General features: G+C 45.8%; 1 protein-coding gene across 3 annotated transcripts in view; it reads right to left on the reverse strand.

Moving 5' to 3' along the window:
* Positions 1-24,772, reverse strand: part of LARGE1 (LARGE xylosyl- and glucuronyltransferase 1) — a 603,452-nt gene that overhangs the window by 100,265 nt on the left and 478,415 nt on the right. For all 3 annotated transcript variants that reach the window (XM_068561740.1, XM_068561739.1, XM_068561741.1), the window contains one exon: positions 21,350-21,454. In XM_068561740.1, coding sequence (XP_068417841.1) covers positions 21,350-21,454 — 105 coding nt within the window. The remainder of the gene's footprint in view (positions 1-21,349; positions 21,455-24,772) is intronic.

Raw genomic sequence — 24,772 nt, forward strand, 5'->3', positions numbered from 1 at the left:
TGCAGGCTTGCAGCAGGCTGAAAGAAGGGGCTGTCTCTCTGAATCAGAGGCCCGTGCAGTAGGAAGGACCCCTGGACATCATCTAGGGCAATCTCTTCATCTTCCATAAATGGGGAGACCAGGACTCAGAGGAATGAGCTGAATGCCCTAAGGTCGGGACGCTTCTGCAAATGGCAGAATACGGACTTGAATGTAAGTCTTTGGACTCTAGCTTTGGTAGTTTTTGTTGCTTCCTTGACTAGTTTGAGAATGACAGCAAGAAGAGAGTCACTTCTCAAGTCCCATATTTGGATTACGTGGGGATCTGACCACAAAGATTAAAGGTCCCAGCATCAATCCACATGTCAGCTCCATGCTTACTAGCTGCATGACCTTGGTTAGGTGACCTGATTACTGCTCTACGGTTCAGTGTACTCTCCTGTAAAACAGATATAAATAATAACTCATAGAACTGTGATAAGGATGAAAAAAGATAAAGTAGACCCCTCAGCACAGTGACTAACACAAAGGCTAGTTTCAATTAAATAAGTGCTGCTGTTATTACCTGGGGCAGGTTTTTTAAAAACCCAAACTAAGTTCCTATTCACCTGTAGGCACTGAATCCACCACTCATAAGCTGACCAAAAATAAATGATGACACTGATAGCTAACAAAGCTGGCAGCAGCCCACTACTAGGTACCTGCCAGGCCCCAGGCAGGGGCCCCAGGTACCATGCTAGGGATGCCCATCACCTCTACTCCTTATAACATCCCAGAAATACTGAGTAAGTAACTGAGAAGCTAGTAAGTAAGAACCCAAACACAGTTTCATCCGGCTCCCAAGCCCATGCATTTTCTAATACCGTTGTTGATAAGATGAAGTAGGATGTGACTAGTACAGGAAACCAGGTGCAGAAAAGCACTATGTAACCCAGTCTACGCCGGCGACGTTAAGATGCAGTGAGTGCAGATACATACAGGTGGCCACGTATCTCACGGCCTCTGTACCCACAGTTTCCAACACCATCGGCAACACACAGTTGGTCTGCTCAAGATGAGCATAATGACCTACACGTGTGTTGAACTGAAGTGAATTCTTTCCGGGGAGTTGATCTCAATAAGCAAGTGTCCAGAGCAGAGGAGGGGCTGAGATGGCTCTTCTATTAATGCGACTCCCTACTGTACCAAAGCCGACTTCAAGGGGACACGTCAATGGGGTGAGCAGGCAGTTCTGTCTCCTTGTTTCCTAGGACAACCATAGGTCTAGAGAAGGCTTTGGATTTGGTTGAGTGCTGGCCCTAAAGTGTTGTAAAGACTTGGAGGCCCGAGATGAAGATTAATTCTGGATCCGTTACTTATTTTCCATAGACCCTGGGGCCCGTGTGCGAATGTCTGTAGACTTCTCTTTCCTAGCCTGTAAAATGGTTATGGTGATATTACACTTTTTTTTTTTTCCACTCAGTCGATACCTGTTGAGAGTCTCCTATGTACCAGAACCCATTCTGAAAACAGAAATCCTTATCCTCGTGGAGGCTTTACACGAATAGAAGACAGACAATAAGCAAAGTAAGTAGGTTAAACATACCGATGATATATGATGATAATGATAGAGCATAGAAAGGCAAGAAGACTCAGGTGGGGGACCTGTTGAAATTTTCAATGGGTGGTTGGCGAAGGCTTCTCTGAGAAGGGGATGTTATTTAAGCAAAGACCTGCAGGAGGGAGCATGCCACGCTGATAATGAGGCAAGAACTCCGGCAGAATCAGCTGCAAGTGCAAAGGCCCTGAGCGAGCTGATATACTGCAGAACGGTGAGGAGTGCCTGCCTCTTGGGCTGCTGTGAAGGTTAAACAAGTAAATAATCCATTTGAAGTATCACATTCATAACAACTGCTCAATAAATGTTAACTAGCACTAGTAACATTATTCCCGTGGGCACACAAAGGGCCCTAGCTACTAGAAAGTGAATCTGGCAGGCAAGGAGGCCGTGGTAACCCTTTGGGGTCTGAACCTTCACGAATGAATGTGCTGTCTGCTCTCTGCCAGCCTGATGTGGCAAACCTACAGGCTGTCCCGTTCATGGGAGAGGATTTCCTCCAAATTGGATTAGCGGGGTGTGCACTGCATGCTGGGAAAAGAGAAGGGAGAACTAAACCCAGCTTTTTTGTGGTGTCAATCATTTCAAAGAACCTGCAAAATGATCCCTGGTTCAAGCTTTTGGGCAAGAGTGATCAGTGCCCTTCCCTTGATGACTTTTCCAGTAACACAGAAAGAAGGAAGGGGGTGGGGGAAAGTGGAACCAAGCCCTTTATCCTTTTAAGGAGCTCTTTAATGCAGGGTGAGATGTCTCCCCAGAAACAAATTTCTGCTTCTGCTAAGTGGGGGAGGGGAAGCGTGGTGAGAGCTGTACCTGCCAGCAGTTGTTCCGGGGGACTCTTAGGAATCACGATAACCCAGGAGGATCCCAGATGGATGGACTCTGTATTGGGAGGAGGGGGCGACCAGAAAATAAAGGAGTTTGCTGGCCTCCTGCTGTTGGCTTTTAAGGGCATGTAGTCATCCTAAGCTGTGCTTACTTTTTTTCCCCCCAGCCCTCTTATAACTGGATCTCTTCAGAACAATTATGAATCTCTTTAAAATCATGGAATTATACTTTAAAAACCAACCAACCAACCAACCAACCAAACTCATAGAAAAGGAGATCAGATTTGTGGTTACCAGAGGTGTGGGATATGGGGAGGGGGAATTGGATGAAGGTGGTCAGAAGGTACAAACTTCCAGTTTTAAGATAAATAAGTGCTAGGGATGTAATATACAAGATAAATATACTAACACTGCTGTATGTTACATGCAAAACTTAAGAGGGTAAATCCTAGGCGTTCCTGTCGCAAGGAAAAATATTTTTTCCTTTTTCTTTTGTATCTATGTGAGAGGATGGATGGTCACCAAACTCACTGCGGTGATCACTTCATGATGCATGGAAGTCAAATCATTATGCTCTACACCTTAAACTTATACGGTGCTGTATGTCAATTATAACACTGGAAGAAAAAAAATCATGACATTCTGAGCTCTAACTGAGCTAAATATAATTTGCTCTTTCTCCCTCTTGCCTCCATTTACCCCCTACTCTCTCTGCTCCTCGTCCTTCCCAGCCTTCTCTCTGGATGCCTTCCTGGACCCTGCAGCACAGCTGGCCACGTGTCTCTTCTCCACCCACAAGCTATTCCCTTACACTACTCATCTTGCTGCTTGGGGTCCCCTCGTGAGTTCTCCAGGGCAGGAGAACCCATCCCTATGGCAGGCCTGGCAGACAGACCCAGAGGATGCTTACAACTGAGCTGATAAATAAATGAATGAGTTCAGAAATGAGACAGAGGACCTGCCCAGAGGTACCTAACAGAAGTTCAATTAATACCTGCTGAATGGCTAATTGTAAAAAGGGCTTTGATACACACAACTAAACTGGTTAAAAACAGAGATCCTAGAGGCTCTGTACAGTGCAGTTCGCTCGTCCTGGATGGGTGGAGTCACAAATCAGGCCAGGAAGTCAAAACACTGTTCTTGTGTTAAATGACTGTCCGTCTCCCAATCATAGCCAGAAGTGTCACAAACTTTGCATCAGGAAGTTCTCTCTGGCCCATCTCCTTAGCCCACTTGCTACCTTTGGGCCAAAGCAGAGGGTTTTGCAAAGAGCTAGGGTCTGAAGTCAGACAGACTTGGGACTGAATCTGGTCTCTGATGCTTCCTGGCTGTGTGACACTGGGACTGTCACTTAACTTCTCTGTTCTAATCTGTGAAATGGAGGCAACGATACAGTTCTTTTCTCCAGAGGCAAGTTTCCCTTGGGGAATATTCTACTCTGTGCAGAATTACTCCTGTGGATTTTTTCCTCAAATACAAGCTTTTTACTTTAATTATACAAAGATTTTGAGGTACCTCTTGGTGATAATTCCCAAAAAGGGAGGAAATGGGGGAGTAGTGTGCTAAGATAAAGCAGTAGAAGGTGCTGGAACGGCCATGCTCCACAGTCCAGAGCCATCTGGATTATCCCATCTGTGTGTTGAAGGAGCCATGAGGGGCCAGAGAAAGGGGCGGGGAGATGATGTAGCGATAAATACCTCTCTAGGAAATACTGAATGATAAGTGAAGGCTACTGGGAGTCCCTTTTGCCCTAGCCATCTAAGTCACAGTTGGAACACAGAATTAGGAATGTGTCCCTTGATGTCCTACAATCATATGAACATTTGGAGAGAGGATCAGACATGGGTAGGCAAAGCAAAGCACAGTAATAAATAGCTTATTGAAATGCAAGGGGGGGGGTCCTGTAAAATTAGTATTGATCGAGGAATGATAAATAGGAATTAATCTTACACTAGTCATTATTACTAATTAGTAATGTACAAAAGATCACTGACGCTCTCAGCTAGGGGCTGTCTTTACCACTGTGTTACAGAACAAACTCCACACTCCAAAGCATCCCACCACGGCCCAGGAAGCTCTTGACTGATTCCTAGTCTCACCTCAAGCTTCTCCTGCCCCTCACCCTGCAGTCAGTTCCAGAATAAGGCAAGCCCGTGCCCCCACTGGGGCTGTTGGGTTCTTGTTTCCAGGCCAGGCCCGTGGCCAGCTCCAATGCACCCTTCGGGTCTCAGCTAGAACATCTCCTCAAGAGAGGTCTGTCCCTGATATCCTCAACCACAGAATCCTGCTTAATTACTTTAGGGAGTAATCACACCTGTAACTCCTTTCTTTCTTCCCTCCCTCCCCATCTCCCTCATAGGTGGGGAGTAAAGATTTTAACAGATCACATACATACATTAGTTCCATTCCTTTCCCCTTTATCTTTGGAGACGTCTCTCTCCAGTTAAAAGCAGAACTAGATCTCATGCAATTTTGTCCTTTCAGTGCCTAGGAAAGAAATCATATTTGCATAACAACTAAGTTGGGTGAAAGTAACCAATAATTATTGAGCATCTATACTAGTTCTAGATCATTGGGTTCCGTGCTACGTTTACAATAGCTTATTTAATCCTCACAACAGCCTATTAAGGACGTCTTCTTATTCTCATTTTCCTGATGTGGAAAGCTAAGTGGCACAGGCAAGATCCTGATCCAAGTCTGGATTCCCCAAATTATGTTCTTTCTGCTAAGCTGCAAGCTTTCACTGGTAATCTTTTTCTTAAAGGGCCAGACTATATATTTTTGGCCTTGTGAGCCAAAAAGTCTCTGTTGCAACTACTCAACTTTTGCCAGTTTTAGCCCCAAAGCAGCCACAGACAAAACAAAAATGAATGGTGTGGCTGTGTGTCAATCAATCTTCATTACTGGACACTGAAATTTGAATTTCATATTTTTATGTGCCACAAAACATACTTGTCTTTTGATTTCTCTTCTCAGTTGGTAAAAAATGTGAAAACCATTCCTCTCTTGAGACAAACAAAAGCAGGTGGTGGGTAAATCTGGCATGAACCAACCCCTGCTGTAAACAGTTAAACATTCCTTAGGAAGATATGAAATCGACTCTGAATGAGAGTAAGGGTTAAATGTTTCCTCAGTACATTTGCTGCTGCTGCAACTTGATGCTAGGCTTTTCTTGAAGACAGGAGTCATGTTTTCTACTGCTTTTGTTGTCCCCTTGAGCAGAGCTGACGATAAGCCTGCCTGCACTGCGCTGGGCATTCAGTCTGCGCTGAACACATGTGGGTCCGACCGGCAAAGCCTCTCTGGGAAGGACAGCAACTTGAGCCATTTCTCTCGGATAATTGTCTGAGCTGAGATTCCCTTCCTTATAGCAGGTCCCGCAGGGCTCTGCTAACCAATTCAGGATCCGCCTCGCCATTCTGATTCAGATACCTCCGACCTGCTGTGGAGAAATGTCACATATGCTGTAAGAGGAGATTGGGCAATTGAGGGCCCAGGGCGACAAGGCGGGGGCGGGGGAGGAGGGGATGTCTAAGCATAAAGGTGGTTGACAGGAACAGATCTCAAGGAGATGACTAGGAGGCGGCTGCTCTCCTTTTCGATGATGTCACTCACATTTTTTTGCCGGGTTCTGTCAGTCCCAGGGAAAGCACAGGATGGTAATCCAGACGAGGACAGAGGTGCAAACAAACCACTGCAGGGGAATCCCTGCACCTCCTCGCCCCTACAGGTAGCCCAAGGGCTTTCTCCATCTGGGCATTTATGCGTGATAATCCCTTGCAATTGCTCCTCAGTTTTTTTTAAGGTTTGTTTTATTTTAACTTTATTGAGGAATAATTGACACATAACTGTATTATTTAAAGTGTCTAACATGATGATCTGATACACATATATGTTGTAGAATGATTATCAAGATCAAGACATTTAATGCATCCATCGCCTCACACAGGTAACACAGGTAACTCTCCAAAGAAATTGAAATCAGTATTTTGAAGAGATAGCTACACACCATGTTCACTGCAGCATTATAGCCAAGATATGGGAAAACCTACAAGTCCTTTGAGGATGAATGGATAAAGAACAACATGAGATAGATATATATCTATAAAAGAAGATTAAGAAAATGTTTCCTCAGTATATGTATATATAATGTGTACACACACACACACGATGCAATACTATTCAGCCTTAAAAAAAAAAAGCAATCCTGCCATTTGTGATACCACGGATGAATCTGGAGGGCATTACCCTAGGTCTTTCTTGACAGTAGCCGTCTGAGGCTAGGATTCTGGTGTCACTTAAGCATCCCCAGAGCCTAGCGTGGGGCTTGATACTATTCACAGCTAATACTCAAAATATCTCGAGCTGAATGAATATACACAAATTCAAATAGCTAGGGAGTCTTGGAGTCTGGGGATGGTTAGGAAAACAGGACAAAGGGGATAAAGAGGAAAGGTACTCTTTCCTTTAGTACCCTTCCAAAGAAAGGTAGTAAAGTGCAAATGAGGGTCTTCATAATGCAATACTTGGAAAGATAAGGAAGCATTCCTACCTAGTAGATAGGATATCTGGTAGGTAGGAATCACCTGTATGATTTTATTTTTATTTTTTATTCAAGTATAATTGACTTACAATATTATGTTAGTTTTAGGTGTACACCTGGCATGGTTTTAGAAACTCCTGATGGAGGGGTCCCATATCAGAGGTTCTGATGGTTTAAGGTGAGCCCTAGACTCATGGTTTTTAAATTCTCCCCAGATGACTTCAATGTGCAGCCATGTTTCTGAAGTATGTTCTAAAGTATGATTTTGAATAATCACGTAAACCTTACATAGAATATAGTGAGAACTGAATGAGACAAAGCATGAAAAGCACTTAGCATAGGCTTGGCACAAAGTAAACGCTCAGTGAATGTTAGCTGGTGATCCGAACACAATACTGGGCCCACAATTCGTAGATGGCAGCAGGTTACAAGGTGGTCCACAGCTGTCTAGCCCTGTGTATCAGGGAAGGGGCTGGACTAACCCCCTGGGACAGATCTCAACGACTGCTCCACCAATCTCAAGCACTGAAGCCCTGAGAAGAGACTGAAAGGTAGGCCTAAGCACAGGGCTCTGTTGCTCACTAGCTCTGCTAACTTCTGAAGTCAATTAGCCTCTCTGTGCCACCATCGGCTCCTCTAAAACAGGGATTACGTGAGCGAATGCACATGAATGCGCGAGTCAAATCGAAGAGGTGGAGACTGTGAACCTGAGAGACCTCCAGGAAATCAGACGCCTCTTCCCATCATAAATATGCCTTCAAGGAAACCGTGCACTGAATGAATACCCGATTATTTTCTTTACGGCAGGAAGATTCAGGATCCCATGTTCCCTTTCTCTCCCTTGCACCGCAAACTGAACAACACAGGTGTCAGGGCGGCTGGGACCTGAGCGAGTGGCACAGAAACCAGTGACCTTGCATAGGATCAGCAGAGTGGGGCAGAAACACTTTCGGGAAATGGCCACCTCTTATGTCCACTAACAGGCCAGGTCAATTCAATTAGCTCCAGAGCTGGAATGCCAGAGCCAGGTAGAGTTACCCACAGAAAGGAAAGGGCTCTGCGTTACTTAGCCACTGGTCCATCACTCATGGCTTCAAAGGCCTAGCTGGATCTTTTAGTCAGAGACCACCTGCCTATGTCAAAAAAAAAAAACAAAACTGAAATTAGGTTCTGTGTTAGGTGGCTGGAGCTGCTATAGCAAAGTACTATGGACTGTGTAGTTTATGCAACAGAAATTAATTTTCTCAGAGTTCTGGAGGCTGCTCTTATAAAAGAGATCTCACAAAACTCCCTCATGCCTTCCACCAGGAAGACGGCCGTCTGTGAACCAGGAAGTGAGCTCTCACCAGACACAGAATCTGCCAGCACCTCCTGGTCCCCAGAACTGGAATAAATTTCCATCATTTATAAGCCCTCAGCCTATGGGATTCTGCTATAGCAGCCTGAAAGGACTAAGACAGCATCATTATTCTCAATTCACAGAAGAGGACACTGGGGCTTGGAGAGGTGGACTGACTGCCTTAAGTCCAGATGCACAAGCAGTCAGCGACAAGCTCAGGAAGAGCGCCCAGTGTCCTGTTCTGCAGTTTGACAGATGCAGCCTTTCTAGTTCACCTGGACAATGGCAGGTGAGGACCAGCTCAGTGGAAAAGTTTTGGTTTTGCTTTTGGTTTCTTTTCGTTTTGTTTCCCACTATGCAGCACACAGCAGCCTTGTGATTTACTTATCAAAGAGGAAGAAAAACCGCGAGACTACCATCAGAACTACCCAGGAAATAGAAAGGATCATTTATAAGGAAAATAGTTCAGGCGAAAAGGTCTCTCTTAGAGGGTGAGGAGAAGTTGGGGGCAGTCTTCTTGCACTGAAGGTCAGATTCTGGAAGCCTCAAATTAAATACACATTCTCTCCCATGAGGCTGTGCAAGGGGAAGGAGGAAGGAATGACAGAGTAACTCTTCTAGAACAGTGGCTTTGGCTCAGGAGGGCGGGCGATGGGAAAGCTTGCCATCTTTTCAGGATGCTGCTGGGAAAACTCTTGAGCAGCTCAGTATAATTGAGGTTCCCCTAACCAAGTCCGATAAGCAGCGGGGCTTGCGCCTGGCTGCGTCGTGAGGGTACTTCAGAGGACCCAGTGCCGCTGAAGGCAATGCGGTGGGTTAAGTGCCCGGGGCCTGCTGATGGGAGCTTCTGCGTAGCGTTTGAACAGGCTGCCCCTCTGCATTAGGAGACGAAAACCTGGCTCAGGGACAAGACATAAATGGAGACAACAAAAAGGGAAGAGGAGGTTGGGTGAGGGTGGTTTCTCCCTGGGGCCTGGGGCAAAACTGTGCATTGTTTAAAACCCCACCAGCCTGCTGGATAAAGCTGAACTGCCTCTTTAGCATTCAGACCTCAGACCTACCCAGCTCCCAGCCTCACTGCTTACCCTGCATGGACCTCCCATCTATCTCCACGGCTGGGCCAGGAATCCTAGCTACCCTGTATTGAGCGCTTCCTGTTTGCCAGGTATTTCCATTCACTTAATCTTTCCAGCAATCCTGTGAGTCTGTACTGACGCCCCTATTGTACAGAAGAGGAAAGTCGGCCAAAAAACCTCCCAAAATGGAAAAAAGATGAAGGGATATTATGCCCAAGGCCATTCTACTAGAAAGGATGGAGACAGAGTTTGGGCACTTAGGCACTCCTTGTATACTGGGCAGAGTCCACACTGATTAAATTAAATAGACAAACTATGCATTGTTCCCTGACCCTGCCAAGTATTTCCATACTTGCTGCTCTGTTGGCCTGGAACATGCACTCCGGTTTCCCCATTTACAGCCCTCCTGGCTCTGACACTCTTCTCAGTGCATCCAAGCAGGTCTCTACCTTAGCTCTCTGTACCATGGATGTGCCCCTCCATCACAGCAGCCAACCACATGGCATTTAATTGTCCTTAACCTCCTGATCTTTGAGTCTACGGTGGACCACCTGTAGCGGGCAGGGGGTGATGATGGTGCAAGCAGAGACTACATCTTATTTTTAATTTCTACTCCTGGTGCAGGGTCCAATGCCAGGTAGCCAGTACCTGCTAAGAGCTTTGCCTACTGAATGCGCAACACGGTAAGAAGTGGGAATACAGACTGTTTCCCACCAGCAGCTTTCCATGCTCCCTTCCATGCCCAGAAAGGAAGGAGAGTAGAAGGCTGGAATTCACTTACTCATTCAACAAATATTTATTGAGAGCTTTCCATGTCCCAGATGGGGACATAGGAATAAACAAAACAAGATCCTTGCCCTCATGGAACTTGCATTTTTACGGGCAAAGTCGGGGATATGAGTTTCCTCTTGCTGCCATAACAAATTACCTTAGGAGCTTAAAACATATCCATTTATTATTTCACAGTTGTATAGGTCAGAAATCTAGGGGCTGGGCTGGGCTGGGCTGGGATCTCTGCTTGGACTCTCACAAGGTCAAAATCAAGGTGTCAGCCAGCTTGGATCTTATCTGGAGGCTCTGGGGGGAGAATCTAGTCCAAGCTCATCGCGTTGTTAGCAGAATTCAGTTCCTTGCGGTCGTAGGACTGAGCTCCCCTCTTGTTTGCTGTCAGATGGGAGACTTTACTGGCTCCTAACGGCTACTTACATTCCTTGTCACTTTGTCCTCTCTATCTTCAAACTAGTAAAGGCACAGTGAGTCTTCCTCATGCTTCAAATCTGAATTCCCTTCTGCAATATCTGTTCTGCTTCTAGGTAGAGGAAGTTCTCTGCTTTTAAGGACTCCTGTGATTAGACCGGGCCTCTTGGATAATCCAGGATAATCTCCCTATTTTAAGGCCCGTAATTACGGCTACAAAGTCTCTTTTGCCATGTAACATAATATAATCACAGGTTCCAGGGATTAGGGCATGGACTTCTTTGCGGGGGCCATTCTGCCTACCAAATAGGCAGCAGGGGAATAATAAAAATTTTATTTGATTTTTATATTTGATATTTTTATTTGATTTATATATTTTATAATGTTGCTGGAAAGTGCAATGAAGAATAATAAATCTGAGTGAGGGGATCGAGGGTGGTACTTTGGATAAGATGGTCAGGGAAGCCCACCATGAGGAGGTAACATCCAAGTGGACAGAAGAAGGTAATCGGACGAGAAGGGGGGGGGCAGTGCGGGAGGCTGGCAGAAGAGCAGTCTGGGCAGAGGGCTGAGGCCCAGGGTGGGAATGCACTGGGCAACTGTCAGGAGGCCAGCGGGGCTGAAGGAGTGCCCAAGGAAGAGCAGGGGCCACGTGACTGGAGAGTTAGCCAAGGCCAACCCAGGAAGACTCTTTTCCCCGACGCTGTGCTTTGCCATGATTCACTCTGGGCTGCTGGTGGTCTTTACAAACTCTAGAGCTAAGGCGGGAAAACAGGACCAGATGCATGGCTCTAAAGCATGTTAATTGAGAGCTCAGAGGGCATGGAAGGCAGAACCAATGGCATTCTGAATCTGAGCACTTGGAGAATCTGATTTGAGCATTACTAGAGTGTAGCGAGGGGAACAGGAATGGCCCGGACGTGGGCTAATCGTCTGGGGCTGGCCCGGACGTGGGCTAATCGTCTGGGGCTTGGTGAAGGCCTGCTTGATGTCTCTGACCAGGGGATGTGAGGCATGATGATGTGAAAGGAACACACACTTCCAGGTCCACTCCTGCTCGGGGGTCTCTGCACTTGCCCCTCGCTCTCTGCCTGGAATGCTATTATTCTAGATCTTGTAGATCAAGCCATCTTGTAGCATGGCTACGACTTCCAGTCCTCAGGTCTTTAGCTCAAATGTTATTCCCTCAGAGAACCCTTCTGTAAAAGATGGCTCTTTCTAGAAGAATCCAATTCCCTCCCATACTTCCCAGCCATCACATTATGTCAGGGTTTCCCAGACTCAGAACTACTGACATTTTGGGCTGGACAATTCTTTGCTGTAGGAGACTCTCCTGTTCACTGCAGGATGTGTGGCAGCCTCCCTGGCCTTTACCCACTAAAGGCTAAGAGCACCTCCCTAGTTGTGACAACTAAAAATGTCTCTGGACATTGCCAATGTCCCCTGGGGCACCAAATCTGCCACCAACGCCCACTGATAACCGCTGTTCTATGTCACTGTCTTCAAAACAGCATCTTCCAAAATTATTTATTTCATTCGACCACAAATACTTATTCAATGTCTAGTATATGCCAGGAATGATTCTAGGTACAGGAGATAAAGCAGGAAAATTAACAGACAGAATTATTACAACCCTTGAGGAACTTACATCCTCATGGAAAGAGACAGATACCTAAGAAGAAAATGGACAGAATGATCATAGGCCAGATGGCAATAAACACCGTGGAGAAGGAGGAGGCAGGGTGGGGGCATGAGGCTACAGTTTGCAGCTGGAGAGGCTCACAGGGGTCGTGTTCAAGGAACAGAGGGAAGGCAGAACGACTGGCGCTGGGTGGGTGCAGGAGCCCAGGAGGAGATGGCACCAAAGGACACCAGGGCAAGACTGCTTCTCTCCCACAATAACAAACAACCTCCCATGAATAGGGCTCCTTTTTGTCTTGGTCAGTGGCATCCCCAGGCCAAGAAAGGTGTCTGATGAATATCTGCCTAGTGAATAGACAAATGAGTGGTCAGCTCTGGGGAGGGAGAGCTCGGCCCCAGGTGTCTTCACTGGACAAAAGACAGAGTTCCTATCAAAAGATGCAGAAGAGCCACACTTGTGGGGCCCACTTTTGATCCTCAAATAGAAAAGGAAAGGGCAAGTGCTAATCTCTGATAGTTACTGATCCAGACACTGTCTCAAGCACTTTTCAAATATTATCTCATTTCCTCAGCAAAGCAACCCTGTTAGGTGGGAACTCTTCTTGTCCTGACATGATAACTAAAGAAGAGATTGTTAGTTGCCCAGAATCATGAAGGCAGGACTCGAACCCAGGGTCGTTCATCTCCAGAACATAAGCAATACTGTCTTTTAGTAGGAAGAATGAAATAGGAGCTCCAGAAGCACAGGGTGACGGTCAGCCGCCCTGCAGTCTCTTTTGTTACCTTTTAAGTGATGACGACATGCACCCGCTGCGGCATTTACCGAGCACTGACTACATGCCCAATCTTGTCCTATCACAGTAAATGTACTCTGTCACCTCATTGGCCTACAACAGTCCTTTGTGAGGCAGAAGCAACAGCCGTCTCCATCTCACATGTGAATAAACCCGGGCTCAGAGAACCAGTGACGTGCAGGGAACCAGGGGTGGTAAGTCCCCAGAAGAGGAGACTGCGATGTATTGTTCACCTTCTCTCCCTCAGATATCTAAGGGGTCATCAGGTGGACGAGGGAGACTTATTCTGTATGAACCCACAAGGCAGCACTAAGGCCAGAGGAGATTCTGGTTCAGGATATGAAGTGGACAAGCTTTGGGTAAAATCACTGAACCAGTTCCCTGTGCTCTACAGTAGGACCTTACCGTTTACCCATTCTATATATAATAGTTTGCACCTACTAATCCCAAACTCCCAATCCATCCCTCCCTCACCCCCCCCCAGAACAGGAAGCACTCTTTATTAGTTGACATCAACCTCCAGGGGGATCTTGGGCACATCACGGCTTTGTGTGTGAGTCAGCCTGTTGAACACCTGCAACGCCTTGGATTCATGACTCTTAATGGGGACAGAACCCCTTTCCGGGACAGGCAGGCACAATGAAGAGCATTCCTGCAACCTGCTTGGGTCCCACTGGACGTGCATGTCATACTCGTGTATAACTGTCATAACTATCTGAGCCTGCAACTAATACTACTTCCAAAACAGAGTGCATTTCTGGGGCATCATTTAACAGACACTGAACTTGGAATACAAATCAAGCAAAGATGGTACTTCCTGCTGCCTGAAGAGTTGTTCACTAGATTGGAAAACTTCTCACAGACGGCAAACCTCGCTCACGGAACCTGGACCGCCAGTCTCCCATTAGAACCATCTTGCTTTGTAGCTGCCACACCGAAGACAGCTCTCTCCCGAGCACAGGCATACAAGCACCTAGTACTTCATTAACTTCATTATGCCTTTGACTATAGCCAAGCCTGAGCAATTACACATTGCAGTCAATGTTATTTTATAGTAAATGAATTTCCTTTTTTTTCTTTATATCATAGCTAGGGAACTGTATTGATTTTTTTGACATTATATTTGTAGACCATGTAATACAGGTAATCTTTGGATTTTATTCCAGGATTGTAAAAGAGGCACTCAAGACATTTGTTACAAAAAACGGGGCAAGGCCACTGGCTGAAAGAACAGAAGGCATTTTCATTATTTTTGCAGTTGACGCTAAGTTGAAAACTAAAATGAAGTCAAATAAAAGGACACAAAGATTGGCCTAACTCCGATAACACTCGCCAGAGATAAATATTAAGTCTGTGCTTTAGGCTCAATAAATCTACTACAGGAGTACGGAATTGGGAACCTTTGGCTGAACAGTCATTCATGGAGCTTTTCAGTTGAACTCAAGTTCAACTGGAGCTTGATGTGCAAATGGCCATGCAAGTCTGACCTAGGAGGCTGGTATGCATCAGAACATGTAGGGAGCATGTTTACAATAGTGGTTACCTGGCCTCATCTTTAAAGATTCAGATTCAGTCTCTCCAGGTTAGGGCCTGGAAAGTAACATCTTAAATAGGCATTTTAAGTGATTCAGAAAAGTGGGTGGAAGTGTCCAGGTGGAGGTGTGAGCCTCTGATAGTTTGATAAGAGCCAGAACGTGTCATATGAATTAGAATGTCACCCCTGAAGACAGAAATTGGGGTTATCTAGAGGCGACCCACCAATCAGTATGGTGAAAGGTTTAGAGCCATCTCACACCCCATTCCTTCACATGGAAAGTTCTGGAGGGCTGCTAGCTGGTGACTGGCTTCAGATACGTAACGACACAGAGGATGTTGATTAAGAAGGTACAATTTTATGGTGCCTACGTCCTTAAAGTAGAAAAATGAATGAGAACCTGCAGAACAAAAGACAGTAAACATTTCTATTAAGTGTGGTGTCAGATGAACCATTCCTTGAACAGCAAGCATCTTTCATAGGGATTATTCTACAAACTCCATTTAAATACTTCTACGCCAAGGGCTTGGGATACAGAGCTCAAAAAGTGATCATCTCTGTCCTCCGAGTTCACATAGGTAGGGGCGGTTTTTTCCAAACTTGTTTCCATAGTTCTACGATCAAGTAAGAGTGGGGAATGCTGGTGGGTTTAACAGCTTTACTTCTGGACTTTCCAGCAACTCTAATCTGCCAACATGAAATCTGAATCTCCAAGGGAGGGATGCAATATCTCAGCCTTAGCTGTCCACGGTTCACAGTTTCTGAACACGTACTACCATCACCTGCAATAACTCCTAGAATTAGTCTAGAAAATGCTGGTCCAGGGTTATTGCAGGGCTGATGTTCAACTCTGAATCTCAATCAGGCTAGAGGCTCAAGTCACACTGAATTTATTTACAGATAAGCAAACTCTCCTCTACTAGACAATCATCTTTTTTAAAAAAATAAATTTATTTATTTTTTTTGGCTGTGTTGGGTCTTCGTTGCTGTGCGTGGGCCTTCTCTAGTTGCGGTGAGTGGGGGCATCTCTTGTTGCGGAGCATGGGCTCTAGGCGCACAGGCTTCAGTAGTTGTGGCACGTGGGCTCAGTAGTTGTGGCACACGGGCTCAGTTGCTCCATGGCATGTGGGATCTTCCCCGACCAGGGATCGACCCTGTGTCCCCTGCATTGGCAGGAGGATTCTTAACCACTGGGCCACCAGGGAAGCCCAACTGGTATCACATTTAAAAAAATCATTTTCTGCCCCAAATAACAGGCACTCAGTAGCATGTGCTGAAGGAAGAAACTACATTTAAATCTGGTTTCTCTGGACGTATTTATTATAGACAGAAATCATCCAATCCCAATATTCCTTCAGAGCATGAAGAGATCTTGGTTCTTGACCCAAGAGACAAAGAGGGCTCAGGGAAATGAAGACTTGCCTAGGGCTGCAGAATGCCAGGTGCCAGCGGGAGAGCAGAGGGTAGACCTACACCCCACACTGCCAGCTGTCCCACCAAAGCTATTTCTTTAACAGCTCTTGAGCAAGTTGTCAAATGTTGGCTCCTTTCATCGCCACCATGGAATTCGCCACGGTGTCTGACTTTACCGTGAATTTCCTTCCCTTCTTCACAGCCCAAACTTGCAAACTTCTTCACAGCCCAGTTTGCTCCAACCTCAGAGGTGAGTCAGTCCTTGAATGTCCCAATTTTGTTGTTCTGTAGATAAGGATTCCTAGAGAAATTCTTCCTCCCTCCCTGGAGAGCCAGGTCTCCATCTGCCTGTCTCTGGCCTAATTTGGGGACTGAAAGGAACAGGGTGCATTTTACTTTTAAATTGTTCCTTAAAGCACATCTTCTGGTTAATATTATATCCTTAATATGTCTCAGGGAGGACACATCCTCTCCGTGAGTAACGTCTAGGATCCTGTGCGGACAAGCCTCCTGTAAACTTGCCATCTTCTTTCTACTGGCCTGCCTTCCCCGGCCCCTTCTCCAATCACCTGCTACTTTGAGCTCTCTTTTCCTTTCTCTTCTTTGCTGGTGTTTGTTTCTAAGATACTCACTCTCAGCATATGAACTGAAGTGGGTTGAATCTTTATGAGACTATCATAATCTTGGTTTTATCTGTTTGTTTTTTAAAGTCCTGCAGACAGCTGCTTGCACCTAGGAGATGATGAACTGATAGAATGGTCGGGAATGGACACATCTCTGCGCAAGGATACGGGAGTTCTCCTTTATTCCACCTGAATGGCTGTAGCAAGGACCCTGAGCGGCGTCTGTCTGGACATCCACAGCTGCTGTGGTTTAGCAGCTCCCTTAATACGGAATTAAGTTGTAAACCGCTCCAGGAAGAAGGGAGCGGGATGAGTGGGAGAGGTGGGCAGATCTTCCCTCATCTTTTAGGATGCTGGGGGCTTTGTGCAAGCAGACTGGGAAAGAAAAACAAAGAGGAAGGGAAACTGGCTGGCTCTTCGAAGGCGAATGTCTACCATACAAAACAATTCTAGGAATTAACAAAGATGACGCATGGTAAGGTGCCTTGTAGGATGCCTGGTGAATGCAGCTGTATCTGATAAATGTGGCTGAACCTGAATTACTTGAAAACAGATACTAGGCTGTGGTCAGGAGGAGAAAGAAAAACCACCACCAACTTCCAAAAGCACTTGGGTTGACCAGCTCCCCTGTAACTATACCACCACCTTGGAGCCTCACAGCGGGCTCTGGGGTAGGACTATCATTCTCAGATCACAGATGAGGAACCCAAGGCTTGGAGAGCTTGAGCAGCTTTCCAAAGGCACGAAGTGGAAAAGCGTCAAGGTCAACTCTTAAAGGCAGATCTTCCAGCTCCAACATTTTATGCATTTTCTGGGGGTTTTCAAAGTAGAATCGGCTGATATACAAACTAACGTTGTCATTTTTTTTTCTAAAATGATATGAAAAGTTAACCTTTTTTAGTTAGTGGAGAGATTAAAAACTGCAAGGTGACTGCATTATATTTGGGGAAAAGCAAGAAAACGTACTGGTTCTTTCTGACCTGAGAGCTTAGGAGACCTTAGCAAACCCTAAGGAACCAGGTAACCACCATTTTTAAAGCAGGTGGATCCCATCCCCTGATGAAATAAGTGGCAGAAGAATGCAACAGGACACAGGCTAAGTTCATTAAACAAGTTACCTCATTAATCCTCACACACTAGGTGCTGTTGTTATTTATCCTGTTTTATAAGGGAGAGAACTAAGGTCAAGGAGGTGAAGCAACTTGGCCAAGCTCTCGGAGAATAAACGGCTAAATTCCAGCCTAACCAGACCTGTCTTGGTTTCCCAGCACCAAGGTGAAGGCTCAGCACGGGGCTCGGCTGGAGACACCCCGTCTGGAGGCTTGAGATGCGCTGGGATTCAGGAGAGCAGGTTCTCTCCAGTGGAATCCTGACAATTTCCATTAGAATCTAAGTGTCTGGATGACTCATCCACTGATGTGTGGCACAGTCCTCAGTCTTAAAATAACAAATCCCCATCATGAAAGTCAATGCATTTTGATGTCGCATAAATCCTTTTCTAATGATCACTTGGTGTCACTGGCTTATTTAAATGGACACATCACTTCTAACAGGGCTTTTTCCCATCTACTCTGCCCTTTTAGAAGCAGCAAGAAGGGAAGCAACTCACTGCCTTGGTATATCAAGTAGGGGCTGCAGAGGGTTTAGGTACCTGTCTGTCTCCTGACCTCACAGTCAGAGACAGATTGGGAGGAGCAGGGGGGGGACATGCCATTTTGGTCATAATCAATTCCCCAGTGTGCTACACTGTTCTTCCTCCTGCAAACCCAGATTGATGACCGGTGGTTTTTGTTTGATGCAGATAACCATGACCCCGATACTGTGTCCTAGAGGCACTGCAGTTTATCTCCATGTGACATTTTCTATTATTCTATGCTGTGGAAGGCAGAAACTAACACACCAGGGCTTACCTGAGATGCCCTTTCTCCCACCCGATAAGCATGGGTGTCTCGAGCTTTAGGAAAGCCGGGAGTGAATGTGTGGGAACCCAGGCACAGGAGATCAACGTGAGGTGATCATTTGCTGAGCGAAAGCAGCATGGGGAGCCCTCTCAATGGCCCACTGTGGGTTCCTAAAGGGTCCAGCCTCAAATGCGCTGAGAAAACAGTTCCTGGGGAAGCTTGCAGGAAGGGGTAATGGGGTGCCACGTTTTATCAGAGCAGACCCTTGGACCTTCTGTTCCAGAAACATTCTGGAGGCTTCCTTTAGGGCAGAATCCTGGACCCCTCCCCAGACCTTTCAAGAGTCTAGGACTCCACATTTTAAAAAAGTATTCTTGATCCTGAAGCCACTAAAGTTCAAGCTAGGAAGGTTAGCAGTTAACAGCAGGCTCCTTACTTATCAGACTACCTCCTTTCACTCTCTAAGCTTGAGTCTCCTGGGTATAAAATAGAGCTAAGAATAGCCCCTGCCTCATGAGGTTAGTGTGAGGATCAGATGAGATGAACACCTAGAACGCACCAGGGACAGCACCTGGTCAATACTTGGCTGGGATGCAGAGGCTTACCCATTACTAAAACACCGAAATACCTCCAAATCAGCTAAGAAAAGCTGCTGCTCTGAGCCCCTCTGGGCCCCCTCCCTGAACCTGGCCCCTCTCAGGGACTCCCCAGAATTTCCCACCATCCAGCAACTCACGGGTGAATGCCCGGCACAGCCTCCAGGATGCAGCCTGGGTCTGTGAAAGGCTGGTGGTTACAATTCTTCCACTGCAAACCCCGCAGGCTGTGACGCTTGGTAGGTGTTACATCCCGTGAGGCAGGCCTGGACCTTCTGGCAAATGGTGGCTAAGGAATGTCCCCCCAGTTCAAAGGACAGCTTGCAACGAAGGCCTCCCTAACCTCTGGCTGCGCAGGACACTGACCCTGGACCTTTCTTTCCTTGTCTTATTCCAGCTTTGACCCCACTCTGACCTGATCTCTGAACTTTCACTTCTGGAAGCTTGACTCGCAGCCTTTTTCCTGCGGCCTCTGGGGCTCCGTGTCTGCATCTGACCTCTCAGGAATCTGACCCTCAGCTCTCAGAGTTGAGTCTGGCTCTTCCCACTACAGACTGACCTTAGTGTCCAGGATAGGCTACCACCTGTCACCTTCAGGTGGCGCCATCCCCAGACCCCTGCCCCAACTCAGTATAGCTGGTCCCAGATGCCAAGTCCCAGCCCTTCTTGGCCTGACCTACCCTACTGCCCCCTGAGCTCCAAGTTCCAGTCCTGACCCAGATCATGCGTCTGCATCCTTTGAGAACAGGGTACCAAAGTAGTGGCAAAGAGGATGGAGGGGAAGAGGCAGAATTCAGAGGCATTTTACAGGTAGACAGTGGCAGGACCTGGGCCTAAGGAGAGGGAGGTTGCTCTAGTTTCATCCTTCATAAGCTCCACGAGGTCATGGGCTGTGTCTGGTGTATTAGCCTAGGGCCTAGTGCACAGTAAGCATTAGACAGACAAGCGCTGCACAAAGAATGAATGAATGAATGAATGAATGATGCTATTAACAGAGACAGAAAGAAAAGAGGAGGTGCACATTTTGGGTTAGCAACAAGGTAGAAAATGGATTTGATTTCAGACACATGGTGTTTAAGGGCTGTGGTATCCCTAAGTACCAATTACCAAATATTTATGCCTTTTCTCCTTCCAGGCACATGGTTGGGTTGCACTTGGCCACACTACTTGAAGGTGAGCACGACCACATGATATGCTTTAGCCAATTTCATGTTAGCAGAAATTATGTCATTTCCTCGAAAAGATACACGCACCCCGATGTTCACTGCGGCACTATTTACAATAGCCGAGACACGGGAGCAACCTAAATGTCCGTTGACAGATGAATGGATAAAGATGTGGTATATATATACAGTGGAATTACTACCCGGCCATAAAAAAGGGATGAAATAATGCCATTTGCAGCAACGTGGATGGACCTAGAGATTATCATACTAAGTAAGCCAGACAGAAAAAGACAAATATCATATGACATCACTTATATGTGGAATCTAAAAAAAAAAAAAAAAAAAATGATACAAATGAACTTCCGTACAAAACAGAAATAGACCTAGAGACAGAAAACAAACTTACGTTACCAAAGTGGAAAGGGAGGGAGGAGGGATAAATTAGGAGTTTGGGATTAACATATACACACTACTATATATAAAATAGATAACCAACAAGGACCTACTGTATAGCACAGGGAATGATACTCAGTATTTTCTAATAACCTATGAGAGAAAAGAATCTGAAAAAAAAGATATATATGCATGTATAACTGAATCACTGCTGTACACCTGAAACTAACTCAACACTGTAAATCAACTATACTTCAATTATACAAAAAAAAGGAAAAAACAGAACAAAATAAAACAAACAAAAAAGAAATTATGTCACTTCTGACAAGAAACTTTGAGTCAATACACATCAGCAACTTTGCTCCCCATACAAAGATAAATCTTGAATACTGAGGATGCACACAGACCCTGGGGCCCTAAAGTGGACACGATGATCTCTAGTCTCTATTAACAGAGCCAAGGAACCTACAGGTCACACTCATAAAGACGTCCCACTGGATCTGGGGCTGACGGTCAGTCAGGAGAGGGGCTTTTTGGTGAGAATGCCACGGACTGCCACGGCCTGCCACGGCCCAGTAGCGACTTTGCCAGTAGCTGCAGCCCTAAGCAAGAACCAGAAGGCCAACGGCTTATGTTCCGTCCAATGCAGAACTCAGGCAACCAGGTGGCCTTCTCCTGTGCTTTGGCCCACCTCCTGTCCCACCCCCAGCAAGCCACCATCATGATTTACCTGTGTTGTAGCCCCTTCCAAGGGCAGGCCAAGGGCGGTGATTTTTCCACAGGTTTCCGAGGTACCAATCACTCTGGTTCTCTACCAGGCCCAGGACCTGTTGACCTATGAAGTACAGAAAATGCAAAGGTCTTAAAAGAAGCCAAGCCACGTGGGACAGTGAGTACTGAACAGCAGATACAACAACGGCAAATCATCGTAACACAGGTTTTGTTACTGGGAGCTTTTATGAGGTGCCAAACTCTTATCTAAGTGCTTCACTGGTATTAATATGTTTAATTCTCACACTTCGCCAGCCCAGCCATTTTCATTATCCCTATTTTATAGAAAAGAAATGGAGGTCGCCCAGAGTACTTAATTAACTTGCCCAAGGTCATCCAGTTAATCTGTGACAAAGCCAGAATCCCAAACTATTCATCCGTCCATCTGTCCATCTATCCCTTAACTCACGTAACACATATTTGTTTACTGACGTACACGTCTTCAAATGTTCCAGTTCACTATTTCCCAATGTATACTAATTTACTGGCTTTTGAGGCAGGAGCTGAGGTAATTTTCTCACTCAGAGAGGAAGAAAGGACCCTTGGTTAATGAGAAGGGAGCCCCCTGAGAAGAGCCACATTCTTGCAGCGTTTTTACTCTTCACATCCACTTTGTCTTTTGTCAACAAGCATCATGTCAAGGCAGGCGTGTTTTCTAGAGGAACAATTGCTTCTCTGTCCCCAGAGCTTGGCTTTGACATGGGTCTCGCCCTCTACTGAGGCCAACATCAAAGGCGAGTCAGGTCTCCCAATCAATTTCTTAGCAGCTTTAGCACCTCAGGTGAGTCTTCCACTCACCCCAATTTCTTAGACTGTTAATGTTTCTGGACTCAGGCCTTCTAGGTGGGGCAGGTAGCCATCAGAATCAACTATCTTCTATTAGACAACCCTATCATGCCATGTGCAGAAGGTATTCCCTTGCAACTATTATCAACAGCATTTTACAAACTAGGAAACTGAGGACTGTGATTTGTATAACTTGCATATCCTGGAGCCAGGATATGAATCTATAGTTATCTGACATCCAGGTTCTTTCCACTGTCTCTGCATTACTGCTTACCTTTACAACAAACGTTTGAGGTAGAAATTATAAGTCCACATTTTACAGGATGAGATACTGAGACTCAGAAATTTAAGTAACTTGCTGAAGGTCACAGGACTAATGGGCACTGTCTTCCACAGCTAACTGATGTCTTCTGGAGCTAAAAATCCTTATATTGTTGGCCAGTCTGAGAAATAAGGCCCTTTCCGATCAAATGAAAGCCTAGCAACACGTGAAGAAAACACAACGGTTTTCCTGGAATACCACGCTGGGTGACACAGAACCTCTTTGGTGTGATGACAGCTCCCTGAAATGATGGTGTGTGGGTTTGGTGTAATTTATTTGATCAATTTATCGAGCTCCCATCTAAATCACTGCCCCAGCACAAATACATAAATTAGCGGCATAGGAAAAATACTACCACCCACTGTGTCATTGTATATAATCACAACCAAAACGTGTAGAATCCCTCAGAAAAACAGATCATCAATTCAGAAAGTGCAAGAGCTAATCAATTCCACATGCAACAAGCTTGGGACGTTCGTGCAAAACAGATCTGAAAGGCGCAGTGCCCTCAGCCGAGAAAGCTGTGTGCTGAGTCTTGATGCTGTAACCTTGTTAGAGAGCCTGTTTAATAACCTCACTCCGAGGCTGGGACTCAAAGGGCATGTGGGGTCCTTGGGGGAGCTGGTTCATTATTACTAATGACCCCTGGTTGGCGCCACCATGGTTTTTTTTGGCATGATGAAAGAAGGGTGTCATGTGCTCAGAACAGATAAAGGGGAATGATGTTTCACTGAATTTAGGGTGGCCATCTGAATTTCAGGAAAGGTAATCTTCAGCTATCTAAAAGTCCAAATTCCACTTTCGGACATTCCATGAATTGTATTCTGCCTCGACCTACTCCTTCAGATGAATTTTCTAACAGCCACACGAAAATGCATAGTTTTACTGCTTGTGTCCTCGTCTCCATGTCTTGCTCATACAGCTCCCACCAGCCTTGCCCCCTGCCACCCCCCACCAGTAATCCTTTCAGGCCCATCTCTAGCAAGAAGCAGCCTGTGAATTCCCGCATTAGATGGGGGACATCTCTGCTTAGCGCTTCTTCCCGGTATTTTTGCCATCGGCTGACTTATGTCAAGGACAGAATGGGTGATATTCAAGCACACACACCTCATCTGAAAATGTCCACCTCTCCATTTGTCCAAGGGCAAGGACTGCATAATATCTAACACACTAATAAGCATGAATAAATGTCTGCTAAATATATGCCATCTGGTGTGTAAATCTCTCCTGAATGGAGACCACTTATGTTAGTGCATTCGTGTCCCCACATTTCTGAGGTCTCAAAGCATTTCATCCTCTCCCCATTCGCCAACATCAACATATTCTCTCACTCAGCTCTGGGAACTCTGGCATCTTCCTCAGTTGCACGGAAAACTGCAAAGATGGGGTGGCAGCGCCTGAAAGCATCTTTTATATGGGTTGCTCTACTGGAACCTTCAAATCAAGGGCTTCGTCTTCAGAGAAGGAGTAATTTGCATGGTTAACCTTAAGCCATGTTATCTCAAAGAATAACATCCAAATTCTCCTTCTGTCACTTTGCACCTGGGCTGCATATCCTTTGATGGTGGCAAGCGGCCCTTTCACATATGCCAGTCCTCTTTAAGGTTAAGAAAACAAAATCCTTAATTAGAAACATGATAGCTGTAATTTTAATATCCACTGGTTGAGAAGGCAAAATAATAAACAGCTACTAAGATTTCATTTTGCTTTTTTAGATGAATTCATTAGCTGCTTCGTCGATGATTAAAGCGACAGCTGGGCTTTGCAAGTGGGCTTGTGAATACCCTGGGCTAACTGCCCTCACCCCTGCAGAGGTCTGTGTCCGTGGACCGGGAACCACGTGCAGCAGTGTAGCAAGAGGGGAAGGCTGGAGCCAGGCTGCCTGGTTCCAATTTCCAGCCCTGCCACTTTGTAGCTGTGTAGCCTTGAGAAAATTACTAAACCTCTCTCTGCCCCAGTATCTAACAGCTGTGACTTCACATGTTTAAATGACTTCATATGTGTTAAGGGCTAACCACAGGGGCTGGGGCATATGAAACACTATATAAGTAATAGCTCTTCTTAAATATCATCATTCAAGCTCATCGGTCAAGCTTCTGAAAGACAGTGAGCCCATCCAAATGGTTTTCTTTTTGAAGGCCATCTAGCACAACAATTAAGTCCTTCTAGAAGTCTGTTTCTTTAAGTGTGGTCTGAGGACCAAGTGCTACAGAAACACCTGGGCTTCTTGTTAAAAGTGCAGATTCCCAGGCCTCAACTGTGACCGGAAGGCTG

Source organism: Eschrichtius robustus, chromosome 13 (assembly GCF_028021215.1).
Source record: "Eschrichtius robustus isolate mEscRob2 chromosome 13, mEscRob2.pri, whole genome shotgun sequence".
NCBI lineage: Eukaryota > Metazoa > Chordata > Mammalia > Artiodactyla > Eschrichtiidae > Eschrichtius > Eschrichtius robustus.